Source organism: Gekko japonicus, unplaced genomic scaffold (genome assembly GCF_001447785.1).
Source record: "Gekko japonicus isolate JY-2015 unplaced genomic scaffold, Gekko_japonicus_V1.1 scaffold1201, whole genome shotgun sequence".
NCBI classification, from domain to species: domain Eukaryota; kingdom Metazoa; phylum Chordata; class Lepidosauria; order Squamata; family Gekkonidae; genus Gekko; species Gekko japonicus.
The window spans coordinates 155,024-174,494 of record NW_015172039.1 but is presented as its reverse complement, the minus strand read 5'-3'; the positions used below and the strand labels follow the sequence as shown (position 1 = coordinate 174,494).

General features: G+C 54.7%; 1 protein-coding gene across 1 annotated transcript in view; it reads right to left on the bottom strand.

Annotated features, from left to right (window-relative positions):
• Positions 1 to 19,471, bottom strand: part of SHANK3 (SH3 and multiple ankyrin repeat domains 3) — a 368,789-nt gene that overhangs the window by 259,995 nt on the left and 89,323 nt on the right. Inside the window, exons 6-9 of the mRNA XM_015420662.1 lie at positions 14,467 to 14,634; positions 13,981 to 14,097; positions 13,312 to 13,389; positions 4,287 to 4,353 (exon numbers count right to left, since the gene is read on the bottom strand). Coding sequence (XP_015276148.1) covers positions 4,287 to 4,353; positions 13,312 to 13,389; positions 13,981 to 14,097; positions 14,467 to 14,634 — 430 coding nt within the window. The remainder of the gene's footprint in view (positions 1 to 4,286; positions 4,354 to 13,311; positions 13,390 to 13,980; positions 14,098 to 14,466; positions 14,635 to 19,471) is intronic.

The window sequence follows — 19,471 nt, the reverse complement described above, 5'->3', positions numbered from 1 at the left end:
CTAAAAGACTGTGAGCTGCCTCACACTCACTCAGCTTAGTGGGAACACTGGTTGGGAGTGCAACATGGGGGAAGGGCTCTTTGTCAGGAGGTGAAGGACAACCTCCTCCTTCCTATGCAGGAAGCATCCCCCTCAGCAGCCGACAGGCAGCCAATCAAGGAGTGCGACCCTCCCCTGGGGGACCCGGAATCCTGGCCTTGCAGCCCGGCCAAGGATGCCCCCCTAGAAAAGGAGGAAGAAAAGGGCAGTCAGGAGACTGGACGACACGGCAAGGAGCTGATAGACGGAGAGACGAGTGGGGGAATACAGGAATCGCAGGGGAGCGTATTAGCGTGGCTTTGTTCCTTTAAGGAGTGGGCGATGAGGGGCGCAGGTGATACAGCCACAGGCAATAAAGAGAACCACAGGTGGAAGCCGAGGAGGATTTGGTTGGGTTCGGAAGAGAGAGACGGAGAGGAGGAAGTTGGAGACCCGGGAGAGGTTGCATCCACTCGTGCCCGTCTGCCTGAGACCAACCGGTGTACTCACTAGTCCTGTAACTCAATGACCACCAGCCTTAGGTGACCCCGGGACTTTAGGGTTTGGCTGTCGTCCTGGACGTCCCACATGACCGATTCCTACCTCAGCACCCTCAGAATGCTGACACTCGTGTTCACATACACACACACCCAGCAGGCACGTGTCAGCTACGCTGCCATGGGGGTTGGGGAGCTCGGTCTGTGTCTGGTTAATTGCCACTGCATTCCTTTCTGTGCCTGTTCTGCTTTGCGCCGAAATGCTTATCTATACAGATGTGCAGGAGGGAGTTGTATTGCCTGGGTTTCTCCTAGGTGCCGTGGGAGAGTGTTGGTTCTCAGCTTTAGCTACCTAATGGTCTCCAGGCTTTATCCCGTGCGCGGGAGGGTGCCTAATTGGCCAGTGCCCTATGCATACGAATACCCTATATCCTATTATGCCCGAGGGGCAGCCGCCATTCTTAACAGTGCTTATGTTACTGCATCCTATAGCTCTGCAATAAAAGTATTACCGTTCCTGAATGCGTGTACTTCGCTGTTGGCTGTGGGTTCTGACAGCACGCTGCTTTCAAGAGCCCAAATGCTGGGCGGAGGGGTTCTTCAAAATGGCCTGGTGGGGGTAAAGGAGCCCCTCGCCCCGTGCCCCTGTCCCAATCAGGATTGGGCTCCTGTTTTGAAAACCGAGGGAATGTCATCCCTAAAACGACGGAGGCTACCCCACGGACTCAGGGAAGATATCACAACTAGTGTGGCTCTGAGAACCACAGGGACATGGGAAGAATCTGACTGGGTCAGAGCCAAAGCTCATCTGGTCTAGATCTTGTTCTGCATTGCTTTGGGGAGCCTACAAACAGGGCCGCCGCCACACCTCCTACCCCCCACAACCTTCTAGGCTTCCTCCAAGAGTCACATCCCGGGAACCAGAAGGTCTCCCCTGAGCCTCCTCCCTCCCAGGTCACTCTGGGGCGAGACAACAGCGCAGTTGCAGAGAGCCCCATCGAGCCAGCAAGGATAAGTCCCCAGTTCCCTGTGCTTTCCAAAGCAAGTGTTGGAATGTATTTAGGGAGGCTGAAAAGTCCCTTACTGATAGTGGTTAATAAAGGTTATGATAACAGTAGGTACATTTTTGTTTTTAATTTATTTGTTGAAAATAAATGTAAATAAAAGAAATGCAGTGCAGGTGAAGTGTATCTGAAATGGCACCTCAGACTCTCCAAGAGCCTTGCTACCCTCCAGTTCTCACTGCTGCGGAGTGGATGAGGATGAGCTGAAACCACAGCTGGCCCCTCTGAAGCAGCAGAGGAGGATAGCTGGCAAGTGCCTGTAACAGCAGTCTTCACACCTGGCCCAGATAAGAAGGAAGAACTGCACCCTGAAAGAACTCCTGACTCACCCCCACGTGTGACTCGCAAGAAGGCGGAGAGAGGCCAGGCTACAGGGGAGACGCTCAGCCAGCCCAGAATTCTAACAGGAGCCTGGCTGATCATACAACTGGCTTAATTGGTAGCAGCATTTAACTCCACACTCTGGGCAGGACTCTTCGTGGAAGCAATGAGTCGGCTTCGTGCTGCTTGCATCCACCCCGGCTCTTGTACCTAGACCTTTGGTCCCCCTGGCTTTGGACTTGGCTCTGTGTTTCTGGCTCCTGGCTCTGGCTTGGCTTTGGACTACGTTTCTGGTTAGTGATTTGGACTTGGCTCTGTGTTTCTGGCTCCTGGCCCCGGCTTGGCTTTTTGGACTTTGCACTGTCTTCTAGGCTCCTGACCTTGGCCTGTTCTGGACTCCCTTTGACTGGCACCACAGTCCGTGACACGGAGCAAGACCCACCTTGCCTGAAGAAGCAAGTGGGAGGCTAGGCCCAGCCAGAGAGGGTCTCCTCCCACCCACAAGTCTACCCTGGAAAGCCAGGGGGTCCCCACACAACCTTCTCTGGCCTCCTGCTCCAAGGAGGGCTCCTTGGCTAGAAGGGCTGGTCCCCGTTTTAGCAGGGCGGTGGTACAGAGTCTGAAGGCAGACTTGGCGCCCCCTGGTGACTGGAGGAGACCCACGGCAGGCCTGATCCAGAGGTTCCCCACCTAGCAAGCAGAGGTCTCTGACAGGAAACTTCCCTGGAAGGAAAGGTTGAAGAGGCTGGGACGTTTCCGCACAGAAAAGAGATGGCTAAAGGGGAACTTGATACCCAGAGTGGAGTGGACAAAGATAATTTTTTTTATCCCTCTCCCAAAGTAGTAGAACTCAAAGGAATCCAATGCAGCTGATGGGCAGTAGGGTCAGGACGGACAGAAGGAAATACCACTTTACACAACTGAGTGATGAAAATGTGGAGTTTGCCGCCAGAGAATGTAGTGAGGGCCACAGTCACAGACGGCTTAACAGGGGACTAGGCGGAATAATGGAGGAGCGGTCTATCAGTAGACATTGTCCAACCCGCCTCGCCCCTAGGAAGTTTCTCCTCATGTTCCCCTGAAATGTGCTTGGGCTGACATGGTGACTAAAGGGGACCTCCACATTCAGAGGCACTCAGCCTCTGAATCCCAGTGCCAGGAGGCAACATCAGGGGAAGGCCTCGGCTTCTCTGCCCTGTTGCTGGCCCTCCAGAGGAACTGGCTGGCCCAGGGCCGGCTGGAGGTGTTTCTGTGCCCTAGGCAAGGCTGCCTTATGGCGCAGATGCCAACCTCCTAGTGGGGCCTGGAGACCTCTGGAGCCAGCCACCCTTTTGCTGCCACCACCACCGCCTCCTCCCCCCCGCTGCCACCAAAGGGGGGGAGGAGGGGGGAGGCACAACTTGGCGCCCCATCTAGGGCCCGGCGCTCTAGGCGAATGCCTAGTTTGCCTAGTGGGTGAGCCGGCCCTGGGCTGGCCACTGTGTGAGGCAGGAGGCTGGACTAGAGGGACCCTCCCTGGTCTGATCCAGCAGGGCTTTTCTTATATTCTTACGTCCTCCTAAGGACAGGATCCACCTGCAGGCTCTCTTGCCCAGCTCCTGTTAGTTTCAGTGGCGCAAGAGGACCCTTGGGGAACTAGGCCCCAGTGCCCTGATTCCCAAGGGAAGCACTAAAGAAGTTTCTAAATGTTTGTGTGTGGAGTGCTGGCACAGCAGTGGCCGCCCCCTGGTCCTGAAGGCCACATCCGCTGCCATTTGGGAGTGGCCCTTGGCAGAGCGGAATGGGCTGCAACCACACCCTTAGAGCCGGAAGGCATCCGGTGGGTGACTGAGCTCAGGCTAATCCAAACGCCAGAACATCCCCAGCCAATGGGCGCCCAGATAGGGAGAGTCCCGTCCCCACCCCCACCCCCGCAGGAGCTTCCATTGTCCAACCCTCCTCACCTCTAGGGAGTTTCTCCTCACGTTCTACTGGAATGTGCTTCCCCCCCCCCCTGCTCATACCACCCTCTGGAGCCTCCCGGAAGGAGCCTCTCTGCCAAGGCTCCCTCTCAGCTGTGGAATCTTGTGAGCAAAAATTCTGCTTTGTGAGCTCCTGGCACTAAAGTTGTGAACCAGCGATTGGGCCGCTGCATAAATTAGTGTGCTCTGGAGCCCTCCTTCCTGAGCTAAGACAAAAACTTGTGAGCCGGAGGCTAAAAAACTGTGAACTAGCTCACACTCAGCTTAGAGGGAACATTGCTCTCTGCCCTCTCCCCCCCCAAGACTGCCCCGCAGCACATGTTTGAACTCCCCGCCCCCTCTCCCCCCCCCCCCTTTGGTTTTTCAAATATTCCCCACCGTGCAGGGAGATAAACGTCTCGGAAAGGATCAAAGGGCTGACTCACCAACATCGGACTCTTTGTGAGTTTTGATGATTTCGGCCAGTTCGAAATTCCCGGCAATGATAGCCACCTGAAACAAGAGGGACGGGACAGAGGGTTGACAACGGTGCACGGCTCTTGGGCACTCAGCACGACTCCTGTGGGATGCCGCTCTTTGTGGCATTCAGCCACACAACCGCCCTGCGCAGTGGGACATCAGTAATACCCCCCTTTTACAGATGGAGAACAGGGGCTGAAAAGGGACCTGTCCAGAGTAGACGAAGAAGAGAAGAGACTGGATCTATACCCCATGGCCCTTCACTACCCAAAGGAGTCTCAGAGCGGCTTACGAACTCCTTTCCCTTCCCCTCCCCACAACAGACACACCCTGTGAGAGGTAGGTGGGGCTGAGAGAGCTCTTGACAGAAACTGCTCTTTTTCAAGAACAGCTCTGATCAGAACTATGGGTTGCCCAAGGTCATCCAGCCAGGTGCAAGTGGAGGAGTGGGGAGTCAAACCCGGTTCTCCCAGATGAGAGTCCGCACACTTAACCACTGCACCAAACTGGATCTCCACTTAACCACTACAACAAACTGGTAGTACAAGGCCGAAGGGAGATTTGACTGCAGCTCCGGTCTCTCTCTTTTTGTCCCCTTTGCAGCATCCGGGGCAGGGGGCAGGCAAGGGAGAGCTCTGCACATCCCGTGTCCCATCCAAACGTTAATTTATTTATTTATTCCTTCAAATTTGTACCCCGCCCTAGGGGAGGCTCAGGGCGGCTTACACGATAAAACATAATAACATCAGATATCATAAAACTTTTTATACAATCCATTAAAACCACATTATAGCAAGATAAAGTGCTAGCAATGATGTTTTCATCATATAGATGGGGCTATACAGGGGTCATTTCGTAGAAAAAGAGGCGCAGGAGCTCATTAGCATAACTCATTAGCATAACTCATTTGCATATGCCACACCCCCTGACATCACCGGAAGTGTGTCAGAGGGCAACACCCGCCGCTCAGGCTCGCATGGACTGTTTGGGATTGCTAGCTATTGGGGGGGGGGGGAGGAACGCGCAGATGTGTCCTCACAGAGGAGGGAGAGCTTATACCTGAATAAAACTCGGTCTTAAAGGTGCCACTGGACTGTTTGGGGCCGGGGGGCTGGGTGGGGGGCTCTGCATCTTACCTGACTGCTGCTTGTTCTAACTGAGGGCTGCTGGGAGCAGGGGGTGGGGCTTGTTGCATGTGCCAGCCCCCTGGGCTCTTTACTGCCGGAGCTCCACTCCTGTGCGCTCCTGCAGGAAATGACCCCTGGTGCTATACATTGTATGGACTGTCTGAGTACTCAGCTTGTCAATCTTCTCGTATCTAACGGCGGACACAGGCTGACAGCGATAGACCAGGCACTTGCTCGACAATTAGTGTTGGTGGTAATGGTGGGCGGCTCCTAGTTGAAGGCCTGGTGGAAGAGCTCCATCTTGCAGGCCCTGCGGAACTATAGAAGGTCCCGCTGGGTCCTGGTCTCTTCTGGGAGCTCATTCCACCAGTGTGGAGCCGCCACCGAGAAAGCCCTGGCCCTGGTTGCAGCCAGCCTGGCGTCCTTGGGGCCTGGGAGGGCCAAACAATTTTGTGACCCTGACCGAAGTGCTCCCCGGGGTATATATGGGGAAAAGCGGTCCCCCAGGTGTGTCAGACCCTGCCCAAATGTTTCACCTACTTTCCCTCCTGCTTGTGGTTACTGAGCTGTGCCGATCCTGAGGGGTGGGTGGGTCTAGGAGGGTTTGGCATTATTAAACCACGTCACGCTTGTGCATGGGCAGGAATGACCCCCTGAAGGACCTTCCATCCCTCTGTGAGAGACTGCAGAATAAACGGGAAGTGCAGCACCAGCAAGCTCGCAAAGAGGTCTTTTCTGGAGATGGGCACAGAGCTCCGCGTCTCCTAAAAAGGCCCGCTAGAAGAAGACGAGAAGGGGGGGAAGAAAGGCATTGCGGGAGGCTGTCCCATGTGGCCACAGGTGGTACCAAGGGACACGGCGGCTGCGGTCACACGCACTACATAGTCCACATTCGGCTGTGCTCCTGCATTGGGCAGGGGGTTGGACTAGATGACCTGCAAGGTCCCTTCCAACTCTACGTTCTATGATTCTATGAATCCATTTTCAATCCACTTTCCAACTGGATTTTGCCAGTTATTTATTTATTAGTTCAATTTATACCCCGCCTTCCCCAACCGAGGCAGGCTCAGGGTGGCTTACATAAAATGCATATATAAATACAGTTAAAATCATACATGAAACCACGAACAGTAAAGTCCAGTTGGAAAGTGCCCTGAAAGAGGAGTGAAAGTGGATTATTTGGTGTGTGTGTGTGTGTGTGACTGCAGCCCGTCATCCGGCTCAGACTGAATCCCCAAGGCTCTTCCGTCAGTGGTAAAACCTAGAAGCGCAACACACATTGATGCGGGATGTGGCCTTAAGATACACACACAACGCAAATGACATTACTGGGCTCTGTGCGAAAAACAAGCTCCATGACTGCAACCAGCCAGGCAGACGGTCTGGTGTAGTGTGTAACTGCAGAAACCGTTACAGAAATAAGCACACACGTTTTTATTTGTAGCACACCATCCCAAAACTGCTCGCAGCAGCCAGAAAACTGTTCTCTCTAGATATAGGTCACTAACTGATGGGGTAACAGATTGTGTAGAATGCTACATTAGGAAAAATCGGGCTGCCAGCACATGAGACAAGGGACCCCCCCCCTTGGCCCCCTCCACGAAAGGCAAATGGTAGGAAGCTGCAGCCTCAGTTTGCCTTGGGGTCATAGGGGGATTGCCTTCCACTTTGAGATGGGATCCCTACTCTGTTACTGGCAATCTCTTTTAAAACGCTAACAGCGGAGTGGTAGGACCAGCCCACTGGAAGCTAAAGGGTTAAACCCTCTCCTACTTCCCTGCACGGGCCCAAGGCAAACTGAGTCTTCAGGAGCCTCCAATATGCATCGCCTGCTCGAGTCCCCAGGCAAGATGTTCACTGGGTAACCTTGGGCCTTGGGAGGAACTGTGGCTCAGTGGTAGAGCATCTGCTTGGCCCGCAGGAGGTCCCTGGTTCAATTGCCAGCAGGTGATATGGAAAATCCTCTGCCTGAGACCCTGGAGAGCAGCTGCCAGTCCGAGTAGACAAGTCTGACCTTGGTGGCTCCAAGGGTCTGATTCATCACGTGTTCCTCACCCGGTTGTGTACTAAGAATAAAACACGCTAACGCCCAGGGATGCAGCCCTGAGCTCCTGAGAAGCAGCAGCCACAAACCCGATGCATGATTCATATGCGCCGCATGATCCTCTCCTGGCAGGGCGACCTACGCTTTTGCAGGTGCCCCCAGATCTAAATCTTTCTTCCCTCCGGAGGCTCCTCGTGCGACAGGAGAGGAGACTCATAATCGCTTACGATGGTGTGCGGCCGTCACCAATCTAAGATGTGGCGGTCTGATCTCGAGTATGAAATGGATGCAGAAGAGCGTGAAATGCGGCTGTCTAAATGGAGGCTCAGAAAATGGCGCATCGCACATTAGCTGGCCGGGGGTGGGGGATGGGCACCCGGAGCAGGAGCTCGGCTCAGAAGGGGGAGTTTCAAAAGTCCGAGTGAGTCTCCGGAGCGACAGGCACGCAAGACCCAAGGCGCTGGGAATGGACCATCCCACAGACCGGCTCTGGCACGGAGGGCCGGGATGGGATTGTTCCCCAGGTCCAATTGGCTGGAGCTCTGGGAGAGGAGTTTGGCACCTCGGTGGTTCCTGCCAAGCCCGGCTGGGCTACTTGCTGGAGCTCTTCTGCATCTGGCCCAGTTAACCGAACAGCGACTCTGAGAGGCCACAGCCTGGCCGCTGGAGGATGAGGCCCGGAGAAGGGATGCTCAGTCTCTGCACAATGGTGTCTCTTCGAGCAAAGAAGTCCTTTTCTCTCTTTCCCACAATAGAGACCTCATTTGGAATACTGTGTGCAATTCTGGTCACCACACCTTAAAAAGGATATTATAGCTTTGGGAAAAGTGCAGAAAAGGGCAACTCGAATGATAAAAGGGTTGGAACACTTTCCCTATGAGGAACGGTTAAGGCGCTTAGGGCTCTTTAGCTTGGAGAAACGACGACTGAGGGGTGACATGATTGAGGTTTATAAGATTATGCATGGGAAAGAGCAGGTAGAGAAAGAGGTACTTTTCTCCCTTTCTCACAATACAAGAACTCGTGGGCACTCCATGAAATTGCTGAGCGGTCGGGTTAGAACGGATAGAAGGAAGTACTTCTTCACCCAAAGAGTGATTAACACTTGGAATTCACTGCCACAGGAAGTGGTGGCAGCTACAAGCATGGACGGCTTCAAAAGGGAATTAGATAAGCATATGGAGCAGAGGTCCATCAGTGGCTATTAGCCACAAGGTATAGATAGGGACTCTGGGGCAAGTGATGCTCTGTCATCTTGGTGCTTGGGGGGGGGGGTCAACAGTGGGAGGGCTTCTAGTGTCCTGGCCCCACTGCTGGACCTCCTGATAGCACTGGTATTTCTGGCCACTGTGTGATACAGAGTGTTGGACTGGATGGGCCTTTGGCCTGATCCAACACTAGCGTCTCTTATGTTCTTATGTTCTTATGACCTTTACATTTAAGGTGCCACTGGACTTCTGTCTTGCTTTGCCTCCCTCTCCCTGGGCCTGGGTGGGAGCGTCACCCTGAGGGCTGAAGTCTGTGATCCCAGGAGGGTCACCAACCTCCAGGCGGGGCCTGGAGATCTCCTGAAATTGGCAACTGATCTCTAGCCAACAGAGATCACTCCCCCTGGAGAAAATGGCTGCTTTGGAGGGTGGACTCTATGCCACTGTACTCAGATAAAGCCCCTCCCCAGGCGCTACACCCCAAATCTACAGGAACTTCCCAACCCAGAGCTGGCAACCCTGGTTCCCAGCAGTGCCCCCCCGGCCTGTTCATTTTGGGGGGGGGCTGGCCTGTGCACAGTTTCCCCCTCAAGTCAGGAGCCCCCCCCTCCTTGGCAAAGCGATGCCTGCCTGCAGCCGCCCTTCCCAAGGGAGTCTTGCTGACAAAGGCTTCTGATAAAAATAGCCTCGGATTTATCACCCGGAGCACGATGCCTGCCTGCCTGCCTGCCGTGTCCAAAGTGCTGCACCGGCAGCCGGTCCAGCTGCACCTTTCCTGGGCTCTGTGAAACCCAGCTGGAGAAAGCGGCTTCCTGGAGAGAAGGGGGGGCGCTGCCCACCACCTCTGATGCCCCCGCCTGTCCAGCGACAACAGGGCTGCAGCGGCTCCCAATGCAGTTGTCCCCCCCCCCCGAAGCTGCCATGGGAGCCCTCTGCCACCTTGTGGGCTTGGGGACGGTGGGGGTGGAGGGGTGTATAGGAGACAGGGCTTCCTGAGCCCCCCCCCCCCAAGGCTCTGTGGCCAATCCGCCTGGGCTCACTGGAGTGTCCTCCTGGGCTCCGATCGGCTCCTTCCTAGAGAGGCAATGGAGCAGAGGTCCATCCATGGCCACTATGAGCCACAAGGGATAGGAACTCTCAGTCTGGGGCAAGGGATGCTCTGTATGCTTGCTGCTTGGGGGGGGGCACCAGTGGGAGGGGCTTCTGGTGTCCTGGCCCCCCTGCTGGACCTTCTGAGGGCACCTGGTATTTTTGGCCACTGTGTGACACAGAGTGTTGAACTAGATGGACCACTGGCCTTACCCAACATTGGCTTCTCTTATGTTCTTATGTCTGGGGCAAGGGATGCTCTGTGTTCTTGCTGCTTGTGGCGGGCAGCAGTGGGAGGGCTTCTAGTGTTCTGGCCCCACTGGTGGACCTCCTGATGGCCCCTGGTGTTTTTGGCCACCGTGTGACAGAGTGTTGGACTGGAGGGGCCATTGGCCTGATCCAGCATTGGCTTCTCTTATGTTCTTATGTCTGGGGCAAGGGATGCTCTGTCTTCTTGGTGCTTGAGGGGGGGGTCAACCGTGGGAGGGCTTCTAGTGTCCTCTGGCCCCACTGGTGGACCTCCTGAGGGCCCCTGGTATTTTTGGCCCCTGTGTGACCCAGATTGTTGGACTGGAGGGGCCATTGGCCTGATCCAACATGGGCTCCTCTTAGGTTCTTATGTCCTTTTGCCTAGAAGCCAGGGCATTCGGGAGGTGGCCCACTGGCAGCTGGTGAAGGAGGAGTCCGCGGATGTGTTCAGACCATGCCTGGCTGTCCCGACTTTTCCAGAGCTCACCTATCTCTTGCTTCAGGCCCTGACCCACAGCCCCCGGGGAAATGAGGCCTGGCGGGCGGAGCAGAGGAGGAGGGAGGAGGAAGGGGAGCTGAGCACCCTGCCCTTGACAGAGGCCCTGGGAGGGGGCTTCTCCCCGTGCCCTTGCCCCTCCACCCGGGCAGAGCCTGGCATCGCGCTGGGGTCACGCAGGCCTCGTCCCGCGTCCTTGAGAGGCTGCAGGCCTGGCGACGGGAGATCCGGGCTCGGGTCTTCGGACGGGGTTTAAACAGTAGACGGAAGTCTTGTGGGACTTGGACCGGGACCAGATTGCCAACTCTGGCTTGGGATATTTCTGGAGATTTGGGGGTGGGGACTGGGGAGGGCGGGGTTTCAGAAGTCTCTAAGCAGCTGCTGGACAAACACTTGTCGGGGATGCTCTAGGCCAGGGGTGTCGAGCTCATTTGTTATGAGGGCCGGATCTGACATAAATGAGGCCTCCGTGTGTGTCATAGAAGGTAATGCCAGGTAGCGGAGATATAAACTTTATAAAGGACACAAACACAAAGGGTGGGGTTTTTTTACTTAAAATAAAACCATGCTTAAAACATTAGCTCTGTAAGCTGCAAACCTCCTTTTGATTTATCGACATTCACTCCAGAGTTCCTTAACTTTCACCTTTGGAAGATAAGCACTGTGGCAGTATTTGGCCTATGTAGCCAGTGTCTGAATCTTAATGTATTCCAATTGGGTCTGGCTGTTCTGAATCCTGGCTTGGTTCATATAGGTTACTCCATGTGGCTATGTATGGTGGAACCCAAGGACACGGGGCGCTTAACGTAGGTCTGTCTTTACACACATGAGGAGCTGGCGGCCACTTTCTGCAATCACTTCTACCTTTGTTGCTGTAGACCTGAAGAGTGTGTAAATCATTGAGGATACCACGCGGTTCACGTTGACATCTCTCCATGGTTTGTTGACAATTGTAGAGAGGAACTGAACAGACTCTTGTTCTTACCACAGAAATCTCATGCTCAGAGTTCTGAGTCTGGGACCCAGGTTAAATTAAAACATGAAATGGCTGAGCAATTGAGAGAGTCTGGCAAAGCAAGCTGTGATGCAGCAGCAGCAGCAGAAGAGCTGGAAGCAGGAGATGGCCAGTTCCAATGCAGGCCTGATGGGAGCCCTCCGGGGGCCTGATCCGGCCTCCTGGGCTGCATGTTTGACACCCCTGCTCTAGGCTGATTCTGCATCGAGCAGGGGCTTGGACTAGATGCCCTCTATGGCCCCTTCCAGCTCTGTGATTCTAGTGCTGGGTGCTCCTTTGCTGGACGTTTTCAAGCGGAGGCTGGACGACCCTCTTTCAGGTATGTTGTAGGGCTATCTTTCGGCTATGCTTCTGCAAAGTGTAGGGGGCTGGACTAGATGACCTGCAAGGTACCTTCCAACTATAACATTCTGTGATTCTAGGATTCTACGAACAGACCTCAGAGGGGTATAACGTCCTACAGTCCACCCTCCAAAGGAGATATTTCCAGAAGGGGAGCGGATCTCTGTACTCTGGAGACCAGGGGTCACTCTGGGAGATCTACCTGCCCCCCCCCCGCCCACGCTTCTCTTTCAACAAAATTTGGCTTGGCTGTAATGCCGGAGAAGATCCCGCCCCTTCAAGAGGGCCCAGGGCCAACTAGGCAAGGCATGCTTGGGCACAAAATTCCACATGGCGAGTGTCGCAGTCGCCCCTGCAGCAGAAGGGAAGGGACGTCAGCCACGCTCGGGAGACTGGCATGTGCAATTTATAGCATAATAAACTAGTTATGCAAAAAAGAAAGGCCCCCGTCCCAAGAGATGCTGAAGGGTAACTCCATCGTAGGTGCAAGGGCAGACTTGTTTTCTAAGGACATGTGTCATTTCAAAGGCTTTGCGCAGAGGAGGGACAGAGCGGGACAGGAGCTGCAGGCGGGCAAGCACATGGGCACACGCTGCTTCTCTCCTTCAGATTCTCCACTTTGTTGCGGCTGACCCCACCGCTTCCCTCCTGCATCACCCAAAGAGTGATTCACACATGGAATTCACTGCCACAGGAGGGGGTGGCGGCTACAGTCTGGTGTAGTGGTTAAGTGTGCGGACTCTAATCTGGGAGAACCGGGTTTGAGTCCCCACTCCTCCACTTGAACCTGATGATGTGACCTTGGGTCAGCCACAAGCTCTGGCACAGCTGTCCTTGAAAAAGAGCAGTTTCTGTCAAGAGCTCTCTCAGCCCCACCCACTTCACAGGGTGTCTGTTGTGGGGAGGGGAAGGGAAAGGAGTTTGTTGGCCGCTCTGAGACTCCAAGTGAAGGGCGGGGGTATAAATCCAATCTCCTCCTCCTCCTCCTCCTCCTCCTCCTCTTCTTCTTCTTCTTCTTCTTCTTCTTCTTCTTCTTCTTCTTCTTCTTCTTCTTGCGTGGACAGCTTTAAGAGCAGAAGTCCATCAGTGGCTATTAGCCACAAGGTATAGATAGGGGCTCTGGAGCAAGGGATGCTCTGTGTTCTTGGTGTCTGTGGGGGTCAACAGTGGGATGGCTTCTAATGTCCTGGCCCCACTGCTGGACCTCCTGATGGCACTGGTATTTCTGGCCACTGTGTGACACAGAGTGTTGGACTGGATGGGCCATTGGCCTGATCCAACATCGGCCTCTCTTGTGTTCTTATGACCACCCAGGGAGGCACTGAAGGAAAAGAAGGTGACGGGACTTGGAGGCACGAGAGATGAGGAGCGGCTAGGGGGCTCCCGTTCGTCAGGAAACAGACCCCGCCCGGCCCTCCTACCTGGAATGCCGTCTGGCTGTTGTAGTTCCGGATGTCCTTGCTGGCCCCACGGAACAGAAGCACCCGAGCGCAGCTCTCCTGCCCGAGGGAAGAGAAAGGGAGCGTCAGCTAGAGAGGAAGGGAGAACAAACCAGGGAGCCTCAGACAGCCTGGCATCCTGGGGGGGGGGGAGTCGCCCTTGCGGTCCGCCGTACACCACGGGGGGGGGCATGCATGCTAGGCTTTCCCACCTGGTTTTGCAAAGGGGCTGAGAGACTGTAAGGGAGAGCTCCGAGAGCCAGCAGGGGGCGGTGGAGGGTCTGGGAGACCCAGTTCGAATCCTTGCTCAGACACAAGACTCAGTGTGGGCCACCGTGGACCAACTGCTCTCCCCCTCGGTCTAAAAACTGTGAGCTAGCTCATGCTAACTCAGCTTAGAGGGAACACTGGCTCAGATTGGTCTCACTGGCTTCCAAAACTGACCGACACCTCCGTGATTCATTTCTGCTGCCAGGACGTGCCCTGGAAGCCCTCGGCTGTCAGCAGCGCACTCTGCGCATGCTCCGGGGCGGAGTATCACCTCAACATCTTGCCTCCACCTCTGAGGGGCCCTGCTTGCCTTTCCTGTCACTGGTGGCACCTCCCCCCCCCGGGCGCTCCTGCCCTCCGCCGTGGGAGGGGTGGCCTCACCTGGTTGTAGAGGGCGCAGACGTGGAGGGCCGTGTTCCCCGAGGCATTCTGGGAAGTCATGTCAGCCCCGTAGAAGAGGAGGTGCTCCAAGTGCTGCACGTGCCCATAGCGACAAGCCTGCTCCAGAGATGGGGGGGGGGGAGGAGAAGAAGAAAAAGAGATTGGATTTATTCCCCTTGCCCTTCACTCGGAGTCTCAGAGCGGCTTACATTCTCCTTTCCCCTCCCCTCCCCACAACAGATGCCCTGTGAGGTGGGTGGGGCTGAGAGAGAAAGCTGCTCTTGAGAGAACAGCTCTGAGAGAACTTGTGACTGACCCAAGGCCATCCAGCTGGAGAAAGAGGGAGGGCTGCGGGGCGAGCCCTGGGCTTAGCAGTTGTCCCCCCCCCAGCTCAGGGTCCCCCGCTGAGCACCTGGCGGGGCGTGCCCGAACGGCCACCCTCATGCCCAGGACAGGCCCCGGGGCCCCTGGCAGAGAGCCGCTCACCTGGTGGACCTCCTGCCAGCCGTTCTCATCCACGCAGCCCACCTTGGCGTAGTCGTGCAGGAGCAGCTCGCAGCAGTAGGGGTCTCCTCCCACCATGGCACTGTGGTACAGAGGCGTTAATCCGCGGCTGTCCTTGTAATCGGCAGAGGCCCCCAGGTCTAGCAGCGTCTGTGCAAACACAGTCACAGGCAGGCGGGGACTTCGGTCAGTGTTTTGGCACAGAGCGGCGGGGACGGGGAGGCGGGTGGCAGGCCGAGCCACGAGGAGGGGCGCCGGGCTTCGCCAGAGCGTGTGCTGGCACCCGGGGGCAGCGTCTGGAGGACGGCGTATCCTTTGGCCACCCCGTGTGTCAAGGGCCAGTGCCCAAGAGCGGCCTGGTGAGAGCTGCTGCCTTGCAGGGGGGCTGGCGGGTCCCTGATGGATTCCAGGAATTTGCTGGATCCTCAAAAGGCTGCTTCTAAACCGGGATTTTGCCCTGGGAGGAACACACACCCTGCACACCCTTTTTTCCTGGCGTGATGTGGTCCATGGGGTCGCAAAGAGTCGGACTCGACTGTGCGACTGGACAACAACAACAACAAATTCACATCATGTTGTCATCTTTGGGTGCTCCGGGGGCTTCCTTCTGTAACTGGAGCAAAGGGGGGGGGAACTCCTTTGCTCCAGCGAAAAGGCAAAGTGGTGGGTGGCTGCAGGCAGAGACTCTGTGCAGACGCTTCTCCCATAGCCAGACTGGGGTGGGGTGGGGGGCGGGGGGCGTAGCAAAGCTCTTCCTGCAAAATCACAGGCTAGACTCTGCCCCCCCCCCAAGGAGTTCTCCAGGCCCCACCGGGAGGTCAGACAAACATAAAGAAAAACGCCGTGCTTGCTGGATCGCTTTTTGTGGAGAACAAAACATAGCCTGCTGCATCCCTCATCGTTTACGACTGTTGCAACCTTCATCAGTCTCTTATCAGGAGCAAGACAGTCTACAGCACTGGAATAGGTCTCTGTAGCGGTGGACTTTTTCTATTAGTAGATCTATAATGTTCTTTTTTTTGTATAAGATTTTTTATTTTTTCTACAACACAGACATGACACAAACATATAACAAGCAAAAACATAAAATTGGGGGTACATTCTGGGAACATATATTTTAACGCCAACTATCTATTACTTAAAGCTTACACCTCATAGTAAACCAAGATATAATGCAACCAATATTGTCAAAAGTTAAGTTCTTGAAGTCTATTTCTTCTCTTCTTCCTTGTTTACATGCCTTGTCCTGTCTTAGTATGGATACAGTTCTCATACCATTTATAAAATCTCTGCCATGTGTTTTCAAATGACTCTTCAGTATGATCTTTCAGAGAAGGTTAATTTGTCCATCTCTGCTGCTTCAAATATTGTGTTAGTGAATTCTTCTTTACTTGGTGTTTCTTGGCTCCTCCACTATTTGGCATACAATATTCTAGCTGAGGTGGTTATAGCAGGGCTCTTTTTGTAGAAAAAGCCCAGCAGGAACTCATTAGCATAATAGGCCACACCCAACAGCAGGAACTCATTAGCATATTGGGCCACACCCCTGACAGCACAGCTCATTAGGCCGCACCCACATGTTACCAGAAGTGTGCTCATCCAGCCACACCTACCTTTTGCTTTTTATTGTGTTTATCTTGTTTGTTGTCAAAACCCAGGGCCTTTCTTTGTAGCAGGAACTCCTTTGCATGTTAGGCCACACACCCCTAATGTAGCCAATCCTAATGAGTTTCTGCTGTTGGGTGTGGCCTATTATGCTAATGAGTTCCTGCTGGGTGTGGCCAACTTGGGAGCCAGCCGGAACTCCGTTCCTGTGCGTTCCTGCCCAAAAATAGCCCTGGTTATATATACTAGCAAATAAGAGTCACCGCTTTTAAAATTATCGGGTAAAATGTTCAACAGAAATATTTCAGGAGGAAAAGGTACATTGCATTTCAGACCCTTTTGGATAGTTTCATGTATCCCTGCCCAATATTTCTTAGCTCTGCTGCATAACCACCACATATGGTAAAGTGATCCTGTTGATATATAATGTTCTTTAGGTTTTTGTATTATATGAATAGGTACAAGACACACTAGGGTCTCTATTGTATTCAAATCAGTATATGAAGGTACGAGTGCGTATCAGTAGAGTGTGCTTTGCTCTAACACGGTGTTTCCTTTCGTTTGTCTGACTCTGCCGCATTTCCCGTGTGTCTGTTGCTGTCCCACCGGGAGGTTGGCAACCCTGCCCTGGGCCCAAAGGTGCTCCGTGTCAGCTGAAGCCCAGGAGGGGAGGCCTGAGCAGGGAGCTCTGAGAGGGGCCCAGCAACGGCCAGAAGGGCACCTCCCTGGCCTCTGCACTGCCACCTGTGCGCCACCCTGGCCGGCCTGCCCTGGGCACCACTAGGACAGCAGCACCCACCACAGCAGGCCCCTTCAGCACCCAGGAGGTAAGGGACCCGCAGGAGCTAAGGGAGGCCCCCTGGGAGCTCTGCCAGAGGGTTTGCAGCAGCAGCAGAGAAGGGCTGTCCCGGGAAAACCGCACCCCCCCTCCAAAGGGCCGCCTGCCTCCAAAGGGGGGCCTGGATTCCCCCCCCCCAATTACAACTGATCTCCAGAGACCAGTTCCCCTGCAGGACACAGCAGCTTCGGAAGGAGGACTCTGTGGGGTAACGCCCTGCAGGGCTCCTCCCATTAACCCTCCCAAGGAGCCACCCCCAAATCTCCAGGGATTTCCCAACCTGGAGTTGGCAGCCCTGCTCTCACCACACACCAGGCGGCCCGCTAGGGGCAACGAAAGAGCCAGAGTGGGTGGCACACGGAGGCTGCCCCTGTGGCGCGCCAGGCCCCGACGTCCTACCCAGTGGGGGAAGGGGGTGTCGAGGGCGAGTCCACCAGGAGCTGGACACACCAAAGCCCAGACACGGCCTGGCTTCAGGGCCAGAGGCACCCTCTGCTGAGAAGGAAGAGGGCAGCCAGGAAGAAGAAGAGGTAGAAGAAGAAGAGGAGGAGGAGGAGATTGGATTTATACCCCGCCCTTCACTACCCAGAGGAGTCTCAGAGTGGCTGACAAACTCGTTTCCCTTCCCCCTCCCCACAACAGACAGACACCCTGTGAGGCAGGTGGGGCTGAGAGAGCTCTGAGAGAAACGGCTCTTTTTCAAGGACAGAGCTACGGCTTGCCCAAAGTCATCCAGCCAGGTGCAAGCGGTGGAGTGGGGGATCAAACCCGGCTCTCCCAGATTAGAGGAAGAAGTGATTGGATTTATACAACGCCCTTCACTACCCAAAGGAGTCTCAAGAGCGGCTTACAAACTCCTTTCCCTTCCCCTCCCCACAACAGACAGACACCCTGTGAGGCGGGTGGGGCTGAGAGAGCTCTGACAGAAACTGCTCTTGAGAGAACAGCTCTGTTAGATCGCACTAACAAAGGACTCTTAGAGTGATTCAGCAAGTGATTCAGCTTTATTGGAAGTAACGAACAAGCACTCAACTCAGTAAGAAACCAGAACAGAAAACAGTGGGAGCTTATGCTCCTTTTAAACATAACCGGGCTAATGTAGCCACGCCTATTTACAAATAACAACCAATGAGATTGCTAGAATAAAGACCAATGGGAGTCTTTCCCTCCTAGGGAATGGTATCGTTCTGATTGGTCGCTGTTACGAAGCGACCAATAGGAAGTTCGCTCAGAGGAGCCCTGGTCTGGCTCGAAGCTTAACATGGGAGTCCTATGAGGTGATTCATGTAATCATTTCAATACATTACAATTCCTCCCCCCTAAGTTAAGCCATCATCCCAATTGTTTTATTATTTACAAACATGCAATCAACCTTTGTACATCAGTTATTCCAACAGTATTTACACTCATAGTCCTTCAGATAAGTCGGCATTTGCCGCGAACGCTGGGACCTGCGGAGCGGTGCAGGCTCCATGGGCAGACAAGGTTGTGGGTCAGAGTGGGGTTCACTACAGCCTGGATCAGGCACAGACTCGACTGGGATTTCAGCCCCGCACACAGGGTTCTGCCCTGACTCGGGGACAGTACCGGGCCTTTCGGTACTCACCGCCTGCTCTGGGGGTGTCCACTCGACATCAGGGGATTCAGCCGTCGGAGAGTCAGCGCTGTCCCTAGCCCAACGTCTCCTTAACTGATCTATGTGGCGCCGCCATATTCGACCGTCAGCTAACTGCACCACATACATTCGAGTACCCACAGAGTCGGATATAACCCCAGGAAGCCATAAGTGCCCGTTTGCATAATTTCGTGCGAAAACCTTGTCCCCTTTTTCAAACATGCGCACCTTCGGTTGCGCCGTGGTACGCTCGGATTGCTCTTCAGTGAGGTCTGGGTGCATTCGGTTCAAACGGGTCGTGAGTCTCCGCCCCATTAACAATTCGGCCGGACTACGGCCTGTAGCACTACAGGGGGTGGTGTGCTGCAGCAAAAGAAAGGAGCCCAGCCTCTGGCTCCAGTCCCCTTCGTCCATTTTACCCAGGGCCTCTTTGGCCGTCCTGACCATCCGTTCGGCTTGGCCATTAGATGCCGGATGGAAAGGGGCCGAAGTCATTTGGCGTATGCCATTACTCGTGAGGAAGAGCCTAAATTCCTCAGACACAAATTGAGGCCCGTTGTCACTGACGATGACGTCAGGCAACCCGTGGGTGGCAAAAAGTCGGCGGAGCGCATGGATCACAGCAAGTGATGTGGTCGATTTCATATGCACGACCTCCAGCCATTTGGACATAGCGTCCACCACAATTAGGAACATTTGCCCTTGGAGAGGGCCAGCAAAATCTATATGCAATCTGGCCCAGGGTTTACCAGATGACTCCCAGCCTTGGGGTGTAGCTTGTGGGGGATCGGGTCTGACTTGCTGGCATTTGGGACACCCTCGTACCCATTCTTCGATCTCTTTGTCCAGCCCCGGCCACCAGACATACCCTCTGGCCAACGCTTTGGTGTGTACCATACCGGGGTGACCCTCGTGCAGCGACTCTAACA